General features: G+C 39.2%; 2 protein-coding genes and 1 long non-coding RNA gene across 4 annotated transcripts in view; 2 read left to right on the top strand and 1 right to left on the bottom strand.

Moving 5' to 3' along the window:
- The window catches only part of LOC103474876 (uncharacterized), a 19152-nt gene extending 10635 nt beyond the window's left edge, over positions 1-8517 (top strand). The window contains exon 4 of the long non-coding RNA XR_535244.1: positions 8270-8517. This is a non-coding gene — a long non-coding RNA (uncharacterized LOC103474876). The remainder of the gene's footprint in view (positions 1-8269) is intronic.
- The window catches only part of LOC108166809 (zinc finger protein OZF-like), a gene marked incomplete at its 3' end in the record, with an annotated part of 267441 nt that overhangs the window by 20399 nt on the left and 228608 nt on the right, over positions 1-18434 (top strand). The gene's annotated exons all lie outside the window — the stretch shown is intronic.
- ywhae1 (tyrosine 3-monooxygenase/tryptophan 5-monooxygenase activation protein, epsilon polypeptide 1) lies at positions 4668-18434 on the bottom strand. Of its 2 annotated transcripts, none has more exons than XM_008426139.2 (6): positions 18197-18432; positions 16239-16438; positions 14083-14189; positions 11629-11835; positions 10645-10781; positions 4668-5847 (listed from the first exon to the last, which is right to left on the bottom strand). In XM_008426139.2, the coding sequence occupies exons 1-6, from the start codon at positions 18258-18260 to the stop codon at positions 5795-5797; spliced, it is 768 nt and encodes a 255-aa protein (XP_008424361.1). In that variant the 5' UTR covers positions 18261-18432; the 3' UTR covers positions 4668-5794. The 2 variants fall into 2 exon arrangements, with proteins under 2 accessions (XP_008424361.1, XP_008424362.1); XM_008426140.2 differs by lacking the exon at positions 4668-5847 and adding an exon at positions 9983-10043 and having other exon boundaries at positions 10641-10781; positions 18197-18434.

The following is an 18434-nucleotide window of genomic DNA, read 5'->3' as shown; positions in this document are numbered from 1 at the left end:
GGTACCGTATTTTCCGGACTAAAAGCTGCTACTTTTTTCCTTAACTTTGAACCATGCGGATTGTAGCCCGCTGTGGCTTTTCTGTGTATTTTTCTTCAACCACCAGGGGGCTCTCTAGCAGGAAGTGAATCATTAGAAGTCAAAATTGTAAATCAAAGAAGAACGTGTTAATTTTCATTTAGAACAAGCACATGCTAGCAGCAGGCACAACGGAGAAATGTTTTCAAACTCATATCATGCAGCTTTTAAGTTGAGGGTTGTCGATCTGGCACTACAGGAGGGAAACAGAGCCGCTACACGTATAAGCTCGGTGTGAACGAAACCATGGTTTGACTTTGGAGACGGAGTGCTGCGTCCAGCAGATTTATTAGGACGAGGCATTCTGCTGGGTCCTAATGGAAAACCGAGAGCAACTTCCAGTTTTTATTTTATTTTTTTTATTAAAGGTGCTAGTATGGTGCGCTCTATAGTCCGAAAAATACGGTAATTGGTTTTAAAAGATTTTTTGAAAATGAATTGTCTGCAAATAATGCCATCTTCGAGTATCTGCTGTAGTAGTAGCAGCAGCGGCGTAATCATGTAATGTTCTTACCACTAGATGGCAGTAGGTACAGAGCATTTTACATTAAAACAAGAGAATTAGTGATGTATGAATGTTACAGGTAGCGGTGAGAGCACTGAATCTAGCAATACTGTGATGACAGTGATGGAAAACAAGACAGTGAAGCTCAGCAGTAGTTGGAAAGAACATGAGTCCATTTCCCACAACATATCTGTGTGAAGTGAGCTTCTGAAGCYTGGCTACTATAAAAACTAAAAACAGTGAGAGACTGAGATGTTGAGGAAGAGCTTTTTCTTTAATTTCTGCCAGGAAATCAGATCTGTTTTCATCCAAACATGCACAGGTTTCACACCAGGTGGATAAAATATACAGATATTGACATTTTGTGCATGCAACTCTTCATATTGTAACAGTGAATATGAAGTGAAATGTTTCCCAAATATTGCTTCTTTCAAAATAAGAATTATTTTCTGTATTCTGGCTATAAGAATGCTTGTGGATTAGTTTGTAAAACACTGACGTTTTCTACAACTTCTTTAAATTTAACACCACATTGTTGTGGCTGTTCAGGTGTATTTTTGAAGTGGATATGTTAAGTGCAATTCGAAATAAATGTAAAATGTGATAAAAATACATTTTTGTGTTTATTTGATTCCTATTCAAGAGACTTTGATAAGAATGACTATATATTAGACTATATACCCTACAGAGTATCTTTATTTTAGTTGGTGGTGTGCCTCGAAATTTTTTCAATTAAAACAGTGTACCTTGACTCAAAAATGGTTGAAAAACACTGGCCAAAGCAACTGACAACAAGGCCACAAAAGTGAACACTCAGATATTTCCCATACAAAGAGCAGAACATTCAGTCTGTTGCAGTAGTATGGTTTTAGGCTTAATGTTTATTTTGGGATTATTCATAAGTGATTGCTGTGATAAGAGAAGAAAACTATAACTATTTCGCAGCACTTGACGGCTAGCTGCTAGCTCGCTGTTACTGTCTCATAACTCTGCAGTTGTGGAGTCACAATGTCTGGGATCATGAGCGCCCCCAGCGATGAGACAAGAGAACTGCCCAAATTATTTTAACCACCTGATATAATCTGTTCCCCTCTATAAAACGGAAACAAATGAATTTACCTGCAAGTTTTTTACTGTGTTAATTCCTCTCATTATCAACAATAAATCCTGCAAGTTTGAAAACATTAGCTCTTTTTTTGTGCCAAAGTTAGGATGGGGGAACAAAATATTTTAACTGTTTCCAAATAACTGTTTTCACATGTTGATGTATTAAGTTTTGGCTAAGTATATATATTTTTTTCAAAACATACAAATTATAGTTATAACAATTTTCATTAACACTCAAAATAAGAATATTAATGTTATAATCAGGGCTGCACAGTGGCGCAGTTGGTAGAGCTGTTGCCTTGCAGCACGAAGGTTCTGGGTTCAATTCCCGGCCCCAGTCTTTCTGCATGGAGTTTGCATGTTCTCCCTGTGCATGTGTGGGTTTACTCCGGGTACTGTGCAGTCAGCAAGAGGTTGTGCAATCCCAGGTGAGGCTCAGCTCTGCTGCCTCACCGGCTTCGCCTCTGAGTACTGAATGGGAAAATGCGAAAATTCAGCAATTTTGAAGAAAAAAATAATCAGAATTGGTTAAGTTAAATGAAAAGGAGGTACTTTGTAATACAAACCACAGGGTGAAAATAGCAATATAAATTATTTTATCATTATTTTTCCATGATGACAGGTGAGGCAGAGTTTCCCCTGCCTCCCCTGACCGCACGCCACTGCTTTGCATACTTCCTCCCCAAAACGGGGGTTGATCGGTGTACTTCTGAGTAGTCAGTGTTTAAAAAAATGTTTGGGCCCTCAGAACTTTCTAACTGCCTCAAAAAAAAGCAATATTCAACATTAATACATCATAAAAGCCCGGAATTGGACAGTTGTTTGAATTGCCATTATCTTTACACTGAAAAGTTAATTACTTGCTAACGGCAGCTTGCTAACGGCAGCTTGCCAACGGCAGCTGGCTAACGTAGAGCTAGCAAGCTACATTAGTTTTTCTCAACTGCTGTTTGTAGAAATTAATTTCGATAAATCAACTTCCGCCTCCATTTGACGCTTTACCACGTCTGCAATCAAGTCATCTCTGTTCAGTGACTTTTTTTTTCCGATTGCCAAAATTACTCATTTTTGCTGCACCTTTTTAAAAAGTTGCGGTCAAAGTTGCTTTTTATAATGGATGTGAGATTTATACAAAACATTTAGCATATCAATATGCTAAATGAAAAAAAAATGGCTCAAATGTAGTTAACAGCCCCATTAGAAAGGTAAAAGTCAAAGGTTACAGCTGGATGGATCCAGGAAGTCCCTGCAGTGTTGGCGCCGGCTCAGACATCTGGGCAATTATTCAGTCTTTAAATAATTTTTAGCTACAGTGTAGGAATAATATTTAAGAGTAGCTTGAGATCACACCAACAACTGGATTTTTAAAGTTTTACACAAACTACAGTTGAAATAGCACTTTTTGTTATTCGCAGTAATCATAGGGCGAAGGGGGAGACATGCAGATCTGGAGTTAGACTCCAGACTTCTACTTCAAGAAAAAATAGCCTGGCTGTACCGCTACGTCATGTTGCACCTCTAACAGTAAATACTTAATAATGCAAAGAACTGCTGAGAACTAATAACATAAAGCCATCTCTTCAGCAGCAAATGCAACCTTTGCAATGCTGGATGCTCCGACAGTTGCTGTCTGACAGGCTCCTCTACTTTCAGTCCAGAGTCTATTTTTAGCACAGGGCGGCTCTGCCCGTTAGGGTGATGTAACTGTATCACAGAGGTTAAAACTGAAACTGAGGAGGTAAAAGGTTAAGGCCCCTACAGAGGGACAGAGTATGAACCACGCATGAAGAATGCGATACTTTCTGGGTATAAACAGACAAAAGCAAAGATTTTTTCTGAAAACCAAGACAGAAACCTGAGCTGAAGTGTTGAGGTGGGGCTAGAGAGTGATCAGAGTCTTTAAATGGTGCCTTCAGCTGCTTCTGTTCATCACACTGCTGCACTAACCGCCGCGCTCACGACGTCAATGCACACACACAAGCATTTGACTTAGCTCTGTCTCAGAACCTGGAAATAGAAATTATGAATGAGAATCTAAATCAGATTCTGGGGGGTCCGGGGCGGGGGGAGACATCTGCTCTGAGTGGGAACACAAATCCAACATTTGTCCATTTGCACTCATGTATTTAACCATTACGAATCGTTTCCAAAAAGCATTTTTCTTCCCGTTTGTTTACTGCTAGACATCCTGTATGGAAAATGTGTCAAACTCGAGGCTCGGGGGCCAAATCCAGCCCACCACACCTTTTTATGTGGCCCTCTAGATTCTAGTGAGCCACATAAAAGGAATCTTCAAAAACTGTTTTGTGCTTAATTAATCCAATCCAGTAGGTTTTCATCTGAATATTGACAAACTAGAACAATGAGAAAAGATGTTTTAATTTCAAGTTAACTCAGAATGGGATAAAAGTAAGAATGCCTCCGCTTCTTCGTTTGCATCTGTTGGTCTCAATATATACACAGCTATCCTTTCGTTGGTCAGACAAAAATGATTCAGGAGGCATCCCAGTTTTAAAGTCAGTTTATGTTTTTAGTCTGTTAAAATCTAAACTTTTACTTTTCTCAGTGAACAAAGCAAGCCAAAATATTTGGCAAGAATTAAAATTTATCAAGATGTTCTATAATTTCAAAAATGTTCCACATACAGAATTGGCCGAAGATTTGGTTACGAATTGCACCTGAATGCAGCATAGAAGGACAGGTGTTGAGAAAACCTCCATCACTGCCATTAGAAAAACTGTGTGGACATAAATTTCCAGCGTGGGAGAATAAATATTTATATTCTGTACTATTCAACATGAATCTACATGAGTTTCACTTTCTGAAGTGAGAAATTAACTTTGCACATTTATAGTTTTTAGATGTTATAGTAAAATGTTCAGCTTTACCAACAAGTCTAATAAAAAAAATCAACTAAAAATCTGAACAGGCAGCACAAACACTTACCTGTACAATTATGTACAAAAGAAACAAAACCAACTGTTTTAATTTGTTTAATGTTAATGCCATGCTGTGTTTCAATAAGAACGTTACAGATTCCCTGTCTGTGGCTCCAGTCAGATATCCAGTAGTACAAATCAGCTCCAAGTTACATATAATGAAGCAAAAAAAAAAAAAAAGAAAACAGGAGAGTAATAAATGAAAAAGAGCAAGAAAAGAAAATCTGATTCTAGAGGAGCTTCAATAAAAGCAGGGGAGAAGCAGCAGAAGCTAATGTGTTGCCTGGTGTCTGTGCTGCCCCTGATTTCAGCGCTCTGGGCAGGGAGCCGGGTCACACAGACACTTTCACACAGGTGAGAAATCTCCCAATGTTTGTAAAGAACCAAACCAGCTAGAAATAAGTTAGTGTTTAGAGATTTTAGCATGTGTGGACACTTACAGTATTTCAGCACTAAACACAGTCCAGGAACAGCTACAAAACACAAGACTAACTGTAGTGTAAAACATTAAGCACTTCTTTGCCCCACGTGGATATCACACATTCTGCCAAATTCCTAGGAAAAAAAAAAAAGACCATCCTAACCCAACAAAAAGGGCGTCTGCACTTGCTCCAACGCCCCCATAAAAAGGTCAGATAATCTGTTCGACATGTCACTAAAAACAGAGATAAAATAGCTCCCATAACTAGTATTCAACATTATTAGTAATAAAAGTTAATTTCTGTAATTACATTAAGAAAAAAAATCTCAATACATCCAGCAACTGATAAAAATATGGAGGAAAAAGCAAAAACAAAACAAAAAAAAAATTACAATAATGAAAACAAAGAACGTTTTGCAGAACTGCTTGTACCAGGACAAAAAACAGCAAACAGGGACATCTTTCTTTCTCTTTCTAGCGTTGGACTTCCTTTAATTAAGTGGTATTTAATCAAATGGTGTCAGGGCTAATACAAAAATAAGAGAAAAATAAACTCATTAACTCAGTGGCCCTGCTGGGTCAGGGAGCTCCAGAGGTGAGGAAAAGGAAAAAGGAGGGGGAGGCAGCGGAAAAGGAAGGTGGCAGGGAGGAGGAGGATGAGGAAGACAAAGGCAGAGGGAGTGAGGAGTGTGAGGAGGTGAAGGGCAGAGGGGAATCAAGTTGTTGGCTGTTGGTGGCATAGTCTCACTGGGCCTCATCCTCAACGTCTTGCAGTGTCTCTTTGTTCTGTTCTTCACCTGGGGGACAGAAAACGCATCGTTAGAGTTGCTCCGAGACAAAACGTCCACAAGTAAAAAGATGCAGGCAGGTTTTACAAGTTGTGTGCAGGCATCTCAACCTGGACAAGAAGGTGAAATGATAGTGTGTGGTTTAATTTTGACGCTCAGAGAATTAAAAAAGGAATATCAGGGAGAAAACTACAGGAAAACCGATCCAGACAATGACATTCATTAAGCTGTGGAAACGACTGAGCCACCTTGTGTTTGGGAGGTATAACTGCAACAAATTTACCGATTGTAAATTTCTAAACTACCTCGGTCAAGTGGATTTACCGTTTCTGGACAGAAAACGTTAAAAATCCTATTGAAGATGTCCTAATCCAATCCTAAGTGTCCAATGAATTTTTTGAATGCTCAGCATTAGATGGTGGTTTTATTTCAGCCACACCCAAAGACAGCTACTTGGCTGAAAAATAACTTTTAAAAAAATCACATCCTACCTTTGTGTTACAAACTGTGTTCTGGGCCCAGAGAATTATTTTAGTGAGCAAACAAATCTTGATTTTCCCTAAAGACCTCTATAGGGAAAATGCTTTTTACCCTTCCTGTTTATCTGCATCACCTGACCTGTGTGCTCTGTCCAGACAGATTTTAGTGGAGGAGAAAGCTTTACAGAAAGCGACGAAAGCACAAGTCTTTACATTTTACATCAAAGCAAAGTGCCAACAAAGCAGGAAAACAAGTTTCATCTGCATGCTCAGATTGGAACTGCAGTGAAATGTCAAAGTATCAACAAGTCATATCAAAACAGCGTTAACATGCTAATGTTAGCCTAGCATGTCAGAAAACTGCTGTGCATTAAGTCTTTAATTTTATATGTTGGCAAGAAATCCATTGCTGTCCAGATAAACGGACACTGCAGCACCTGGAATATTACTGACGAGTGGAAAACACTCATCAGTAAGAACTGAAGAGTGCAGCGTATCATTTTAGCCCCTTTGCTAGTACTTACACTGCTGCACTTGGTTTTCAGTATTTACTTGACCGAGTCAAACAAAAAATGCAACATTGGAAGACCGACTGTCATTGATTGGCTATGAGACGATGTCCGGAGCAACGTAGACACAAGAATCAAACCTGGCAACAGAGAGTGAGCGTACCCTGAGCTTAAAAGAAAATGGCAACACTGACATCAACACCGTGATCCAAAGACGAGATTCAGACATTTCTGATGGCTGATGTGAAACTACAAAGGGAATTAGACGATGGCTTGTCTCATCTAATCACATCACGTTACTTGTCAGGTTGTTTAGCTTCGACGACTTGAACATGCAGACTTTAGGAAGTCTGCATGTTCAACCAAATGCATGATACTTTATTATCGTTTTAAATTTCAATAGTAGAAGTATTCTAACTAATGATGCTGGGCAGTTTAACCTTAATCTCAGACTATTTTCAAGAACTAAAAAAAGATGCATCATTTTGTTTTAAGGATGCTGTCAAAAAAGGACACAAAACTAAAAGTGGCAGATAAGACAAAAATATTTAATGACTAAAAAAAACTTCTGCAACTGATTCTAAATTCTAAGAAATTCAGTTCAACGAACAAAAAAAAAAATATACAATTTTACAGTTAAACACTTTCTGCAAACAACCAGACAGTGTCTGATGTGGTGATATCATTCAGGTCCACTATAACAGGGAAGTCTGTGATTAAGTGGAAAATAAACCTATTAAAAAGGAGTAAGTATGAAAAGTAGTTTTGTTAAAGTTGAAGCATTTTGTTTCATTGTGAAATCTCACAAACCTCAATCTAGTTTCAGTCAGCAGGATTTCATGTAAATGGCATTAAAGAATTTCATACTGTTGCTGCACAATAGATCCAAGACATTATTATTATTGTAATATAAGTAGGAACCACATCAATATTGCAACAGCTGCTTGGACCACCATGTTTGGATTAGTTAATCGTCTAAGTGCATGCAGTCATATTCTGTGGCCCAATAAAATACTTGGCAATGCTCATTGCTTAGAGTAGCAGAATATGTTAAACAGGAGAATTAAGCCATTAGAAACTTTTTTGCCATGTTGCGTAAGCCTCACAGTACATGTAGAAACATACAGTAGAAGCAGCATCACATGATAATAGCAAAACAATAAACCTTTCAATATAAATGTATAAATCAATGAACGACTAGATTGCAACTACACTACTGTATTTCTCTGAATGTAGTGGAAAATAGACTAAAACAGCATTTTTAAATGAGCCGGAGTGACTGACAGGCAGGTGAGTGGTCACAGGTATTAAACTAAGTGAGTCAGTGCAGAGACGTCACAGAAGGCAGTTGTGCGAGTACAGAAACACGCAGAGCAGGGTGAGGGGGAGCAACACTTACAAAGTACAGTTAACATGAGAAATGAACAGCTTTGATTCCTTTAGGGCTCTACAGCAGAGGGAATGAGAGAGAGACAAGAGACATGATGAGCCGTCGGTGAGAAACCCGCTGCACTCCGTTCGCCTGGCGTCACATCAGAGTCAGAGCGGCACTTCTGACAGCTGATTATGAGTTTAATGAGTCTGGCAGCCATATTGGATTTGGCTGTTAACCTGATTCAGATGATCAAGTTAGTTGCTCGTTCAGAGAACCTTTTCATGATATGCTCATTTTTTGAGATAGGAATTTTGGGTTTTCATGAGCTGTATGCCAAAATCATCAGTATTAAAACAATAAAAGGCCTGAAATATTTCAGTTGATGTGCAATGAATCTAAAATATATGACAGTTTAATTTTTATCATTACATTATGGAAAATAATGAACTTTATCACAATATGCAAATTTTTTTAGAAGGACCTTCAGTGAGTCATTACAGATGGTTGTATTTGTGCGAAGAATAGATCTCCTGCAGCTGTCAGTGTTGCAGCAGATCTGAAGCAGCCTCTGGCTGAAATAAACTGTAGTTAGAATTAAAGTAATTTCCCCCCGCAATATATCGCGTCAGAAAACAGAAGCAGAGATCAGGATTTGAACCTATGACAGCTGTCGAGTTAAAACACTCTGTATGGGGACAGTCGCTTTTCCGCAAGACCGTGCGTTGCCGGAGTAACAATTTCACTGTTTCACAGCAACAGTCACTTTTAATACTTCATATTTACTCAGAAAGCATAAAAGTTTTGATTTAATTTAAACGGCACAACAGGGTGTGTGCTAATGCAATAAAAACAGAAACATGAATATTATCAAAAGCTTGTTTTTATATCATTTATATCAAACATTCCCAGCATGAAAGCATATCGAAGCACAACACAGCTGTTACTTCACTGATAATTCTAAGAAATTGGCACTAATCTTCAATATTTCCAGTACATGAATTAAAAGATAAAAAACTCAGTTAAATTTAATATTTGATAATGTAATGAAGGTTTAAAAATATAATTGCCTGATATATTTATTTTAGGAGTTGTGTTTTTCTCCATCACCGTCATCAGATTCTTCCGTAGGAGGGAAACGAGTTTGCTAATTATTAGGGCTGCAAAAATTTTTTTAAAGTTCATTATCGTAAAATCACTGTAGGCAACATGAACATTACAAAGAACCACAAAAAAAGGTTGGCCAATTATTTATGTCCATCAGGCTCTCCATGTGTCAATTATACCTGGTGTTTAATGCAGCATTAAAGGTTTTATAAGAGGTGATTATGGTACATAGGACTGATACATCTGTTTCCTTAGATTTGGCAGTAAGAAATTTAAAAAATGAGGAAATTAAATTGGAAAACCAAATATATTTGTACATAAATAAATGGTTTAATGATTTACTTCCACATTTATTTGTACTTGTACTGCTCCTTTGACCATTTTCCCTCAGTAATATAGAAATGAGGTGGGCATTTCCATCACTACTGCTTAGGTTGCTGCCTCTGCGACCCGATCCAGGATAACCAGAAGGCAACGAACCCATTACCAAACGTTTTTCTAATTTGACAAACATTTTTAGTAAAAATGTAGGTTTGCAGAACAGACTGCTACAGGAGATTCTTTCTGCTCACATCTATAATGACTCCGAAGAACCTTTGATTGTAAGAAAGTCACAATTCTGTATGGGTTTGGTCAAGTGTTACTGAATTTAAACATTTATCTAAATGTATATGAAAGTAATAAATTGAGAGTTATTTTAAAAATAAATTGTCTTGCAGTGTCTCTTTGTTCTGTTCTGTCTGCACTCTGATTGACTATGTGCAAACAAAAAGAAGGAAAATACATCTACCCATTGCTTTGATTTATACATTTCTTTGACACCGTCAAAAGTCCTGGCCCAAGACAAAATTTTAAGCTCGAAGCATCAGATGTGTAAAAAAAAAAAAAGAAAGAAAAAAAGAGCTAGGGAATTGGAGGCTGTGAAGGTACTCATCACATCCACCTGCAAAGCTATCATTATCTCCAACAGCTGCAGTGGATCGCTACAGTTTGTCATTAGAGGAACTGACTCCTTCTCAGTAAGTATAACAATTAACCAGAGTAACAGGTACTCAAATTTCCCCAGAGTGGTTACACAGGAAAGCTCACCAACATCTGCACTTCCTCATCTCTTTTGGTTGTTGTGTTCAACAGTTTTGAGAAATTTTCATGTTTTAATTGTGGGAGTATAAAGTCACAACATATTGAATCGACAAAGCAAGAAAACAGGAGATGAGTGCAGGAACTGACCTACGCCAGCAGCTGCGCAGCAACAAGACAGTAGACAGAACGGCTTGTCGCAGAATCATAAAAGCATGACTGTTAAGCTAAAAAAAATGGCCGCGCGAGGTTTACTCACCCTCTCCCTGCATATCTGAAGTCCATAGTGTCAGGTTGTCGCGTAACAACTGCATGATAAGTGTGGAGTCCTTGTAGCTTTCTTCACTCAGAGTGTCCAGTTCTGCGATGGCGTCATCGAACGCAGCCTTCGCCAACCTGAGCAAACACACTCCTGATTAAAACCCTTTGTATTCACGTCCAAGTCGCATTTCTCATTCTCAAAGCATCGTATCAGACATGTTCATGCGTCAGTGTGGTGTGGAAATATTTATTTCTATCTCATTATTTAAATTGAGAATGCATTTTTTTAAACATACATATTTATTAGGAGGTGTGCCGATCGATCGGCCACCGATCATAATCGGCCAATTTCCGTGGAAAAGTGTATGATCGGTAATCGCCGATCACGGTCCCTTGTTGCCGATCACACAAACCGATCACCTACATCTCATTTCGCAGCCTGCCTGTGCAGCTGGTCTCCTCTTTCCTTCACACTGCGCAAACGCGCAGCAACAAATCCTAAGCGATGTGTAACTATAACGCACTGAGTGAATGGAGAAGTTTGCGTGTTGCGGCGGAAAATTGAAGCACGTCAAAATGCATCAACAAATCTAATATGGCATAAAAACAATGCCATACTTGACGGAGTTTGGCTACATCGAGGTTCACTGCAGTAAAAAAGTCGATCAGATAGCAGGTAAAGCAGCGCACAGCTACAAACACTCACCCGGATTAGCATGACGGTCAGAAAGCTAAACAAATAACCCGCAAAATTATTTACGTTTTCGAGCTGCGATGTAAGACACTGGTTCTGCTCTCGCTGTTGAACCGCTGCTACGCGCTACAGGTAGTAATATTTCACAGACGGAGCGCCGCTTCTGCTCCACCTGGTAGTGACTCTCACATCGAACCTCTGCTTAAAGCTGCAGCTTTAAGCAGAGGTGACATGTCGGCCGACTTCCTTCATAGACAAATTCACAGTGAGCTTGTTTAGAAGAGACACCTGCAGGCGCGGTCAGGCGAGTTGAGGATCTCGTAGTAGAAGACGGAGAAGTTGAGAGCGAGGCCGAGGCGGATTGGGTGCGTGGGCGGCAGCTCCAGCATGGCAAGGTCCGTAGCAGTTTTGTACGCCACCAGGCTGTTCTCTGCTGCCTCCTTTCTGTTGTTGCCAGTGGCAAACTCTGCCAGATACCTGTGGTAGTCCCCCTTCCTACAGATGGGGGGGGGGGGGAATACGACAATATTACAACAGTTGAAGGTGTTACAAATTACTGACCTACAGATGAACTACAATATCCAGAAGTTAAACATATGGAGAAATAAAAAAATGCTCCGTTTGTGAAACATGGAGCAGGTAGTTTCATGGTTTAATGTGACATTTTAAACACAGCAGGGCAATAGACTGAAGATACAATATTTAAAGCGACTGAGCAGATCACCAGGATAAAGTTGGAAACAACTGACAGAGGCTGCAGTGAAAGGCATAAAAGCAACAATGAAGAGATCTGACAGTGGTTTACAGTTCATCTGAAAATCTTGTAAAGTGTTATTAGAAAACCTGAGGCGTCAGCATTGAAAACCAAAAACTGCAATCTTGAATTTAGTGATTACAGAACAGAAATTTGGCATTTAATACAGTTTTATTGTTGTAATTTTATGACTTTGTACAGTTATATACAGGAAATGTGTGGACTTTCAATGCATGTTTTATAATTTTTGTCTGCATTATTAACTCTCCTGCTCAGCTCAGGCACTACAGATGGAAACTAGCTCAAGCTAAATCTGGTGTAAAGCATCTTTTATTAATGTTTTTTGCACGTTGTCCACATTAAACTAAATTTGATCAATTTTATACAAGTTAAATATTCCTTTATTTCCATTTATACAACTCACATCCTCTGACCCCCCAGGAGATGCACTGAACAGTTGAAATCAAGGCTAAAGTTGTGATTCCTGTTTCAGATGTTTTAGATTAAATCTGCACCTGCTGTTCAAATGATCCACAGCCGTTAGCCTTAAATTGTTGTATGGCTTTCTACAGTCTAATATGACAAATGAATAAAAAGCTTTATGGGTTCTACTGTCTGAGACGTTCCAATGAAATCCAACACACATCATTACTCAGTTTTCTTTCTGCCTGTTCAGATTTAACAGAAGGTTTGACATTAGGCAGCAACTTGCATCGGAAGGCCTTTTGGCTTGTTCAGCTGCTTTCAAATCTTAATGGTGCAATAAAACCAGAGTTAAGAGATGTATGCTTAATGAATACGCTAAAAAGTTTCCTCTGTTACTGGAGCACGGGTCAAAACACTTACAACAACAAACCAAGTGTGCTGTAGTGATAAGAATCTAAAATGGTTTCAAGAAAGCATCTCTTCTCTGCCACTGTCACAGTTCACATGAGAGCAGTTGAACCAAGGAACCGTGATCTTTCAGGGTATTTGATGCTTTGGAAAGAACTGTCCTGCAGCACTGATTCAGCAGCTTTCCACATCACGCCTGAATAAGTGCAGCCAAAGTCTAACAGCGAGTGCGAGCTTTGAGTTTTTCTAACCCGGGAAAGGAGCTCGAATGGCGACGTGTGTGTAGCCATGATGGGGGACAACACAAGTCTCACCTGAACAGACATTTTGGTATGCAACGGTGCTGTGGGCCGGATCAGAACAAGGTTTTTCTGAGGCCTGACGGTTTTCATGGCAGACTGAGCTGAAAACCTGGCAGCATGTCATGGTTTCTAATCACAAACTGCTGGTAGATCATGAAAACAAAGCTGAAGTATCAGCCTGTGGGTGACTGTTGTAATTCTCTGCATTCAAGCAATTATATTTTTACTTCAAAACTCAAAGTTTTATGTAACGAAACTAAGGCTGCAACTAACAATTATTTCAATAGACTATTCTGGATATGAATCGGATAAAAAAAATTGCCACATTCTGCAAATTTTTTATCCAACCACCAAAGCCTTTTTTTGACATTAGAAATATATTAAAAGATGCATATGAACAAATTTCCTTTTACATAAAAAACAAACATTTTATTGCCTAAAATGCAACAGCATTCCTTTAGTGCTTGATCATTTGAAGTCATGTATGCATCCGCAGCTAAACAAATACTTCTAACGTCATGTGAAAAGCTCAGACCTTTCTGTTCACTCATCAATACAGTATTTTTTTTTTATCTTAAAAGAAACATTTATATATTTTTGTACAGTTTTAGAATGTCTACTCTCAATGCCTTTTTTATACTCCAGTAACTGATTAATTCAATAATCCATTAATGGTTTCAGCCCGACATGATACCCATCTTTAAAGTTGCCCTAAAATAAATAAGTGTTTTTGCCTATGAAGCAAGCAACCCTTTGCTACAATGAAAACGGTGCCTCCTGTCCTCTCAGTGAGAACCACAGAGTAATAATTCATTAATATGTTACCCAACATTCAGAGCAGGAAGCGCGTACATTTTGTTGTAGAAGACCTTAGACTCTCCCATTGCTGCAGAGGGGAGTAGGTGTCTGTCCAGCGCGTCCAGGATGTCACCACAGATCGACTTCAGCTCCTTCTCCACCTGCCAGCAAACACACAAGAAACACTCACTCACAGAAACCGTTTCAACAGCATTCCTACTGCTTGAGCTTTTTCAAAGGGGGAGAGATGTAAACAAATTAGGGGTGCAACGATTGCAGCTTTCTGGCTGATCACCGATTACCAATCTATTAAAACTCCTGACCTGCCGATTCCGATTTTGGCCGGTACCAATTTTTTATCTAAAATGTTGCTAAATGTAGCAAGAAAGTTGATGAGTTGCCAACAGTGAGATGACTATTGTTAACTGCAAACATATAGACCTGATCTGGTGGGCTGATCTGCTGGTCAAAGTTCTCTCACAGCAGAGCAGAAGAAGATAACAGTTAATTTAAATGTCTGTTGAAGTTGATAAAAATCGGTCGTTAAGATCAGCTTCACATGTAAAAATGGGCCGATCACCGATTTCCCCAAGATTAGGGAAATCGGCACCGATAAATCAGATGGCCGATAAATCGGTGCATCCCCAAAACAAATGCAAGGAGGCAGAAAGACGCCAAAGTATAAAATAACATTATGTAGGTCAGTGAAGTTCAAACTTTTTGCCATTTGGGCCAAAATGTAAGGTTGAGTTTACTTGAGGCCTGACGGTTAAGGAAAGTGACTTTTCCTTAATTATAACTGAAAATATTTATTTATTAAAACACTTTTTATAATATACCAAATAGACACTATTTTAATAAGGTAATAAAGTAAAGAAGTCAAATTTTTGTAGAAAATACATCTGTAAATCATCGTTGGTAAAAAATAAAATATAAAGAGTATTGAACAGCTGCTGTACCAAATGACAATTTAAAAAAATTTGGGGGTTTACTACACATTTATTTTCTTTTTACATTTGGCAAAAAAGGTTGGGCAACACTTGCTGGTATAAGCAAATTGTAATCAATGATAACTTTATTAAAAGAAAAATTATTTGCCTTGTACCTAAATAAATGTTTAAAATTTTATGTGTCTGTAAAAATGTCAAATTAATCAAAAATTCTCTCCATTCTCAAAGTGTTGGCAGAAGGGCCAAACAAAATCATCCAGAGGAAGGTAAATGGCCCCAGGCCACAATTTGGACATCCGGGATCTAGAGCAAGGAGCAAAACAGTGAATGACGGTGCTCACTGCAATTCTATGGCTTTAACTAGACAATTATGATGACTGATAAATTTCATATCAACAATGGACTGAAACCAACAATTATTTTAGTAACCAATTAATCTGTTGATTATTCTCATGATTAAAGGGCTAGAAAAAAATTGGCACATTGTTAAACTATTTAAGTCTTTCTATAAAATACTAGAAATGCATTAAAAGATGGAAAAAAAAAATTAGATTCCTTTCTTTAAATAGGAAAATGAATATATTGTTCCTGAAATGCAACATGGCATTCCTTCAGTGAATTTGAACCAGGTGAATATTAAAAAAATGCCACTTGAGAAGTTTTGAGTAAGACATATTGGCAAAGATGTTTATATTACATAAATATAAAATGTACATATATTTGAACAGCTTCGGCTTAATCAGTTTACTGCTCTATTTTATTTTTTTTCAGCAAGTGGCCTTCTTTTGAGTCTGTATACTCCAATTAATTAACCGATTACTAAATTAACAATCGATTCATCCCAATTAATCTGATTAAATCAATAACATTTTACAAAAAGTCCTGCTTGAAGCTTTCCTAAACATTTATACAAATGAAACTGGGATCCATAAGGTGCAGTATTATTCCATGAAATGTTTACTCAAATGGAATAAAACGGTGACTCTGGAAATGTAGGTGTACTCATCTCGGCATGCCATTAGATCACTGTCTGCAGTCCGGCTGCCTCTCCCAGCATAATAGCTGCTCTTATTCCACTTCATAAAAGCATGAGAGAGTGCAGGGAGGACCCGGCAGCGATGACTCAGACGCTGTAAGGTCCAGTAGCTGTTCGGCAGCGTGCATCATTCACAGGAGATTGTGATCTCACAATCACCGGGGCAAATAACAGCTGCTCTGACGTGAGGAAACGAACCGGCAGCTTCCTCCCGCCGTGTTTACCGTTTGCCTGTATTCCCGGATCATCTTCAGCTTCTCTTCGCCGCCCTTGTTCTCTTCCCTCTGTTCGATACTGCTGATTATCCTCCAGGATGCTCTCCGAGCCCCGATCACGTTCTTGTAGGCCACTGATAGTAGGTTCCTCTCCTCCACTGTGAGCTCCACATCCATTCCTGCCACCTTCTTCATAGATTCCACCATCTCTGTTAGAAGGGGGGGAAAAAAAAAAAAAAAAACACTTTACAGAGCTAAAACTTTCACCGACAGCTTATAGGTTTTGGGTCTTCGAAGGATCATTCATAAGTAGATGACTGACAGGATATCCGCTGTTGGTCACCTATGCTTCATGAAGCAGTGGCTTCATCATCACGCTGAAAGCGGTTCAGAAAAAAACATGACTATTGTAGACAATCGGCTGAGTGTGACCTTAACATGCATCAAAAAAAAAAAAAAACAGCAACTGACTGAAGTTGAACAGCAACAGACTGTGCGAACAAAAATACAGAGGAAAAATCAAAAATCCAACTCGGCTTTTAACATCAGTAAGGTATTCAAGATAAAATTAGAGTAGTGAGATGCAAAATATTATTTAAAAGGGATCAAAGTTGCTATAATGTGACATGTTTGTGACTAATTTAGGTTGAGCAAGAACGACAGCGCAAGACTTTTAGTAGATCAACAGGAAGGGAAAACTTGCTTTTTATTCTTTTGGAGCTTTTAACCTGTCATAAGTTGGGTTTGGAGCAGGTAAGGGTCTCCATTTTCTAATGAATACACATGGAAACTATTTTTTGCTTTGTAAACAAGACTGAACATATTTGATGCTGAAGATGGTATAAAACATGATGAAGCAGGCAGACTAGCCAAAAACAACCCAAAGATGCCCATCTTATACGTTTATAACATTTGAGTCACCAGGTTGTTGCTCTGCTCTTTGTAGTTATTCAGCATCTTTTACCAAGTTTGTGCTTTTATACATGTCTATTTTATCTGTTTCGCCTTTTTTACACTAATCATTTTAACGACGGCTGCCTCGTTTTGCTGTGAGCCATTTATTTTACTATAAAAAAATTACAGTAAAATGACTTAATGCTTCACCATTCAGCAACATGTGAATTTAGGATAACTTTTAGGAAAGGCAAAAGTAACTTTCATTACATTCCAGTGAGGTTACAGTTTAGCCACCAAACCATAAATCACTCCCCCCCCCACAAGAGGTCTCGGTCCAGATCCTGTGAATGAGTCATGGTGAATTCACTTAAACGTTGCCGGGCAACGAGTGACCGGTGGCAAAGAAACCCGTCCAAAACAGCCCCCCTTTAACGGCCAGTAAGCGGCTATGACAGTGGCAGGTTTGCACCGGGGTGAAGTCGTCTCCTGTGATCGATCCGCGCAGCTCGCCCACAGGAAACACCCCACCAAAATGAACAGCTGCGCTCCCACTCCCACTCAACAGGCTTCATGCGGCTAATCGTGCATTGTAGCTAGCATCGAGCGAATGTTTGCTCAGATTAAACTGTAAGAGACGTTCAACAGCAGCTCGGTGGTTTTATATCTCAGAGATGCTTATATGGAGCTAACCGGTGGAGCTGAAGCGTTCAGATCCAGAGATAGCGTGGGGCAGGGGAGGCAACCCCCCTGACAGCTCACGCTTCACTGATCCGCCATTTTGTTGTAGCCACATCGCTAATGTTAGCCGTTGTCAACAGCATTCCTACGATATTATTGAAACCATCGAACTTTGTGACGGTTGGTAGGGATTTAAACTAACGTTACTCTCGTTTAACGATAATAAATGTGGCATGTCAGTAAACAGCTGGCTAAAAAGCGGTGGGAGTAGCAGAGTTAGCTCCTCTTTAGCTGCCCATAGCTATCACTTGAGCTAGTGTTGCTTGGGGGAAAAAAAAAATCCGAGACGTGAACGGGTCCCACTCCCGGGCGGCCCCTGGACTCTCACTTACCGTCATATCTTTCTGCCTGTTCGGCAAGTTTTGCCTGATAAACTAGGTCATCTCTCTCTCCCATTGTTGAAAAAGATGAAGGGATAAGCTGGCAAGTTGGCAAATCAAAGTGTCAGATCTCTAACGAGAAGTCACGGTGGTGTGCCAGGTCTGTCGGCGGTTCCTAGAAACCAACTGATCGATGAGGAGTGTTCCGCCCCACCGGTAGCGCTGTGTAGCGATAGAAGAAAGATGGCAA

The sequence above is a fragment of the Poecilia reticulata genome, linkage group LG13 (genome assembly GCF_000633615.1).
Source record: "Poecilia reticulata strain Guanapo linkage group LG13, Guppy_female_1.0+MT, whole genome shotgun sequence".
In the NCBI taxonomy this organism is placed as follows: domain Eukaryota; kingdom Metazoa; phylum Chordata; class Actinopteri; order Cyprinodontiformes; family Poeciliidae; genus Poecilia; species Poecilia reticulata.
Note: the sequence above shows the minus strand (reverse complement) of the source record. Positions and strands in the feature narration are given on the sequence as shown.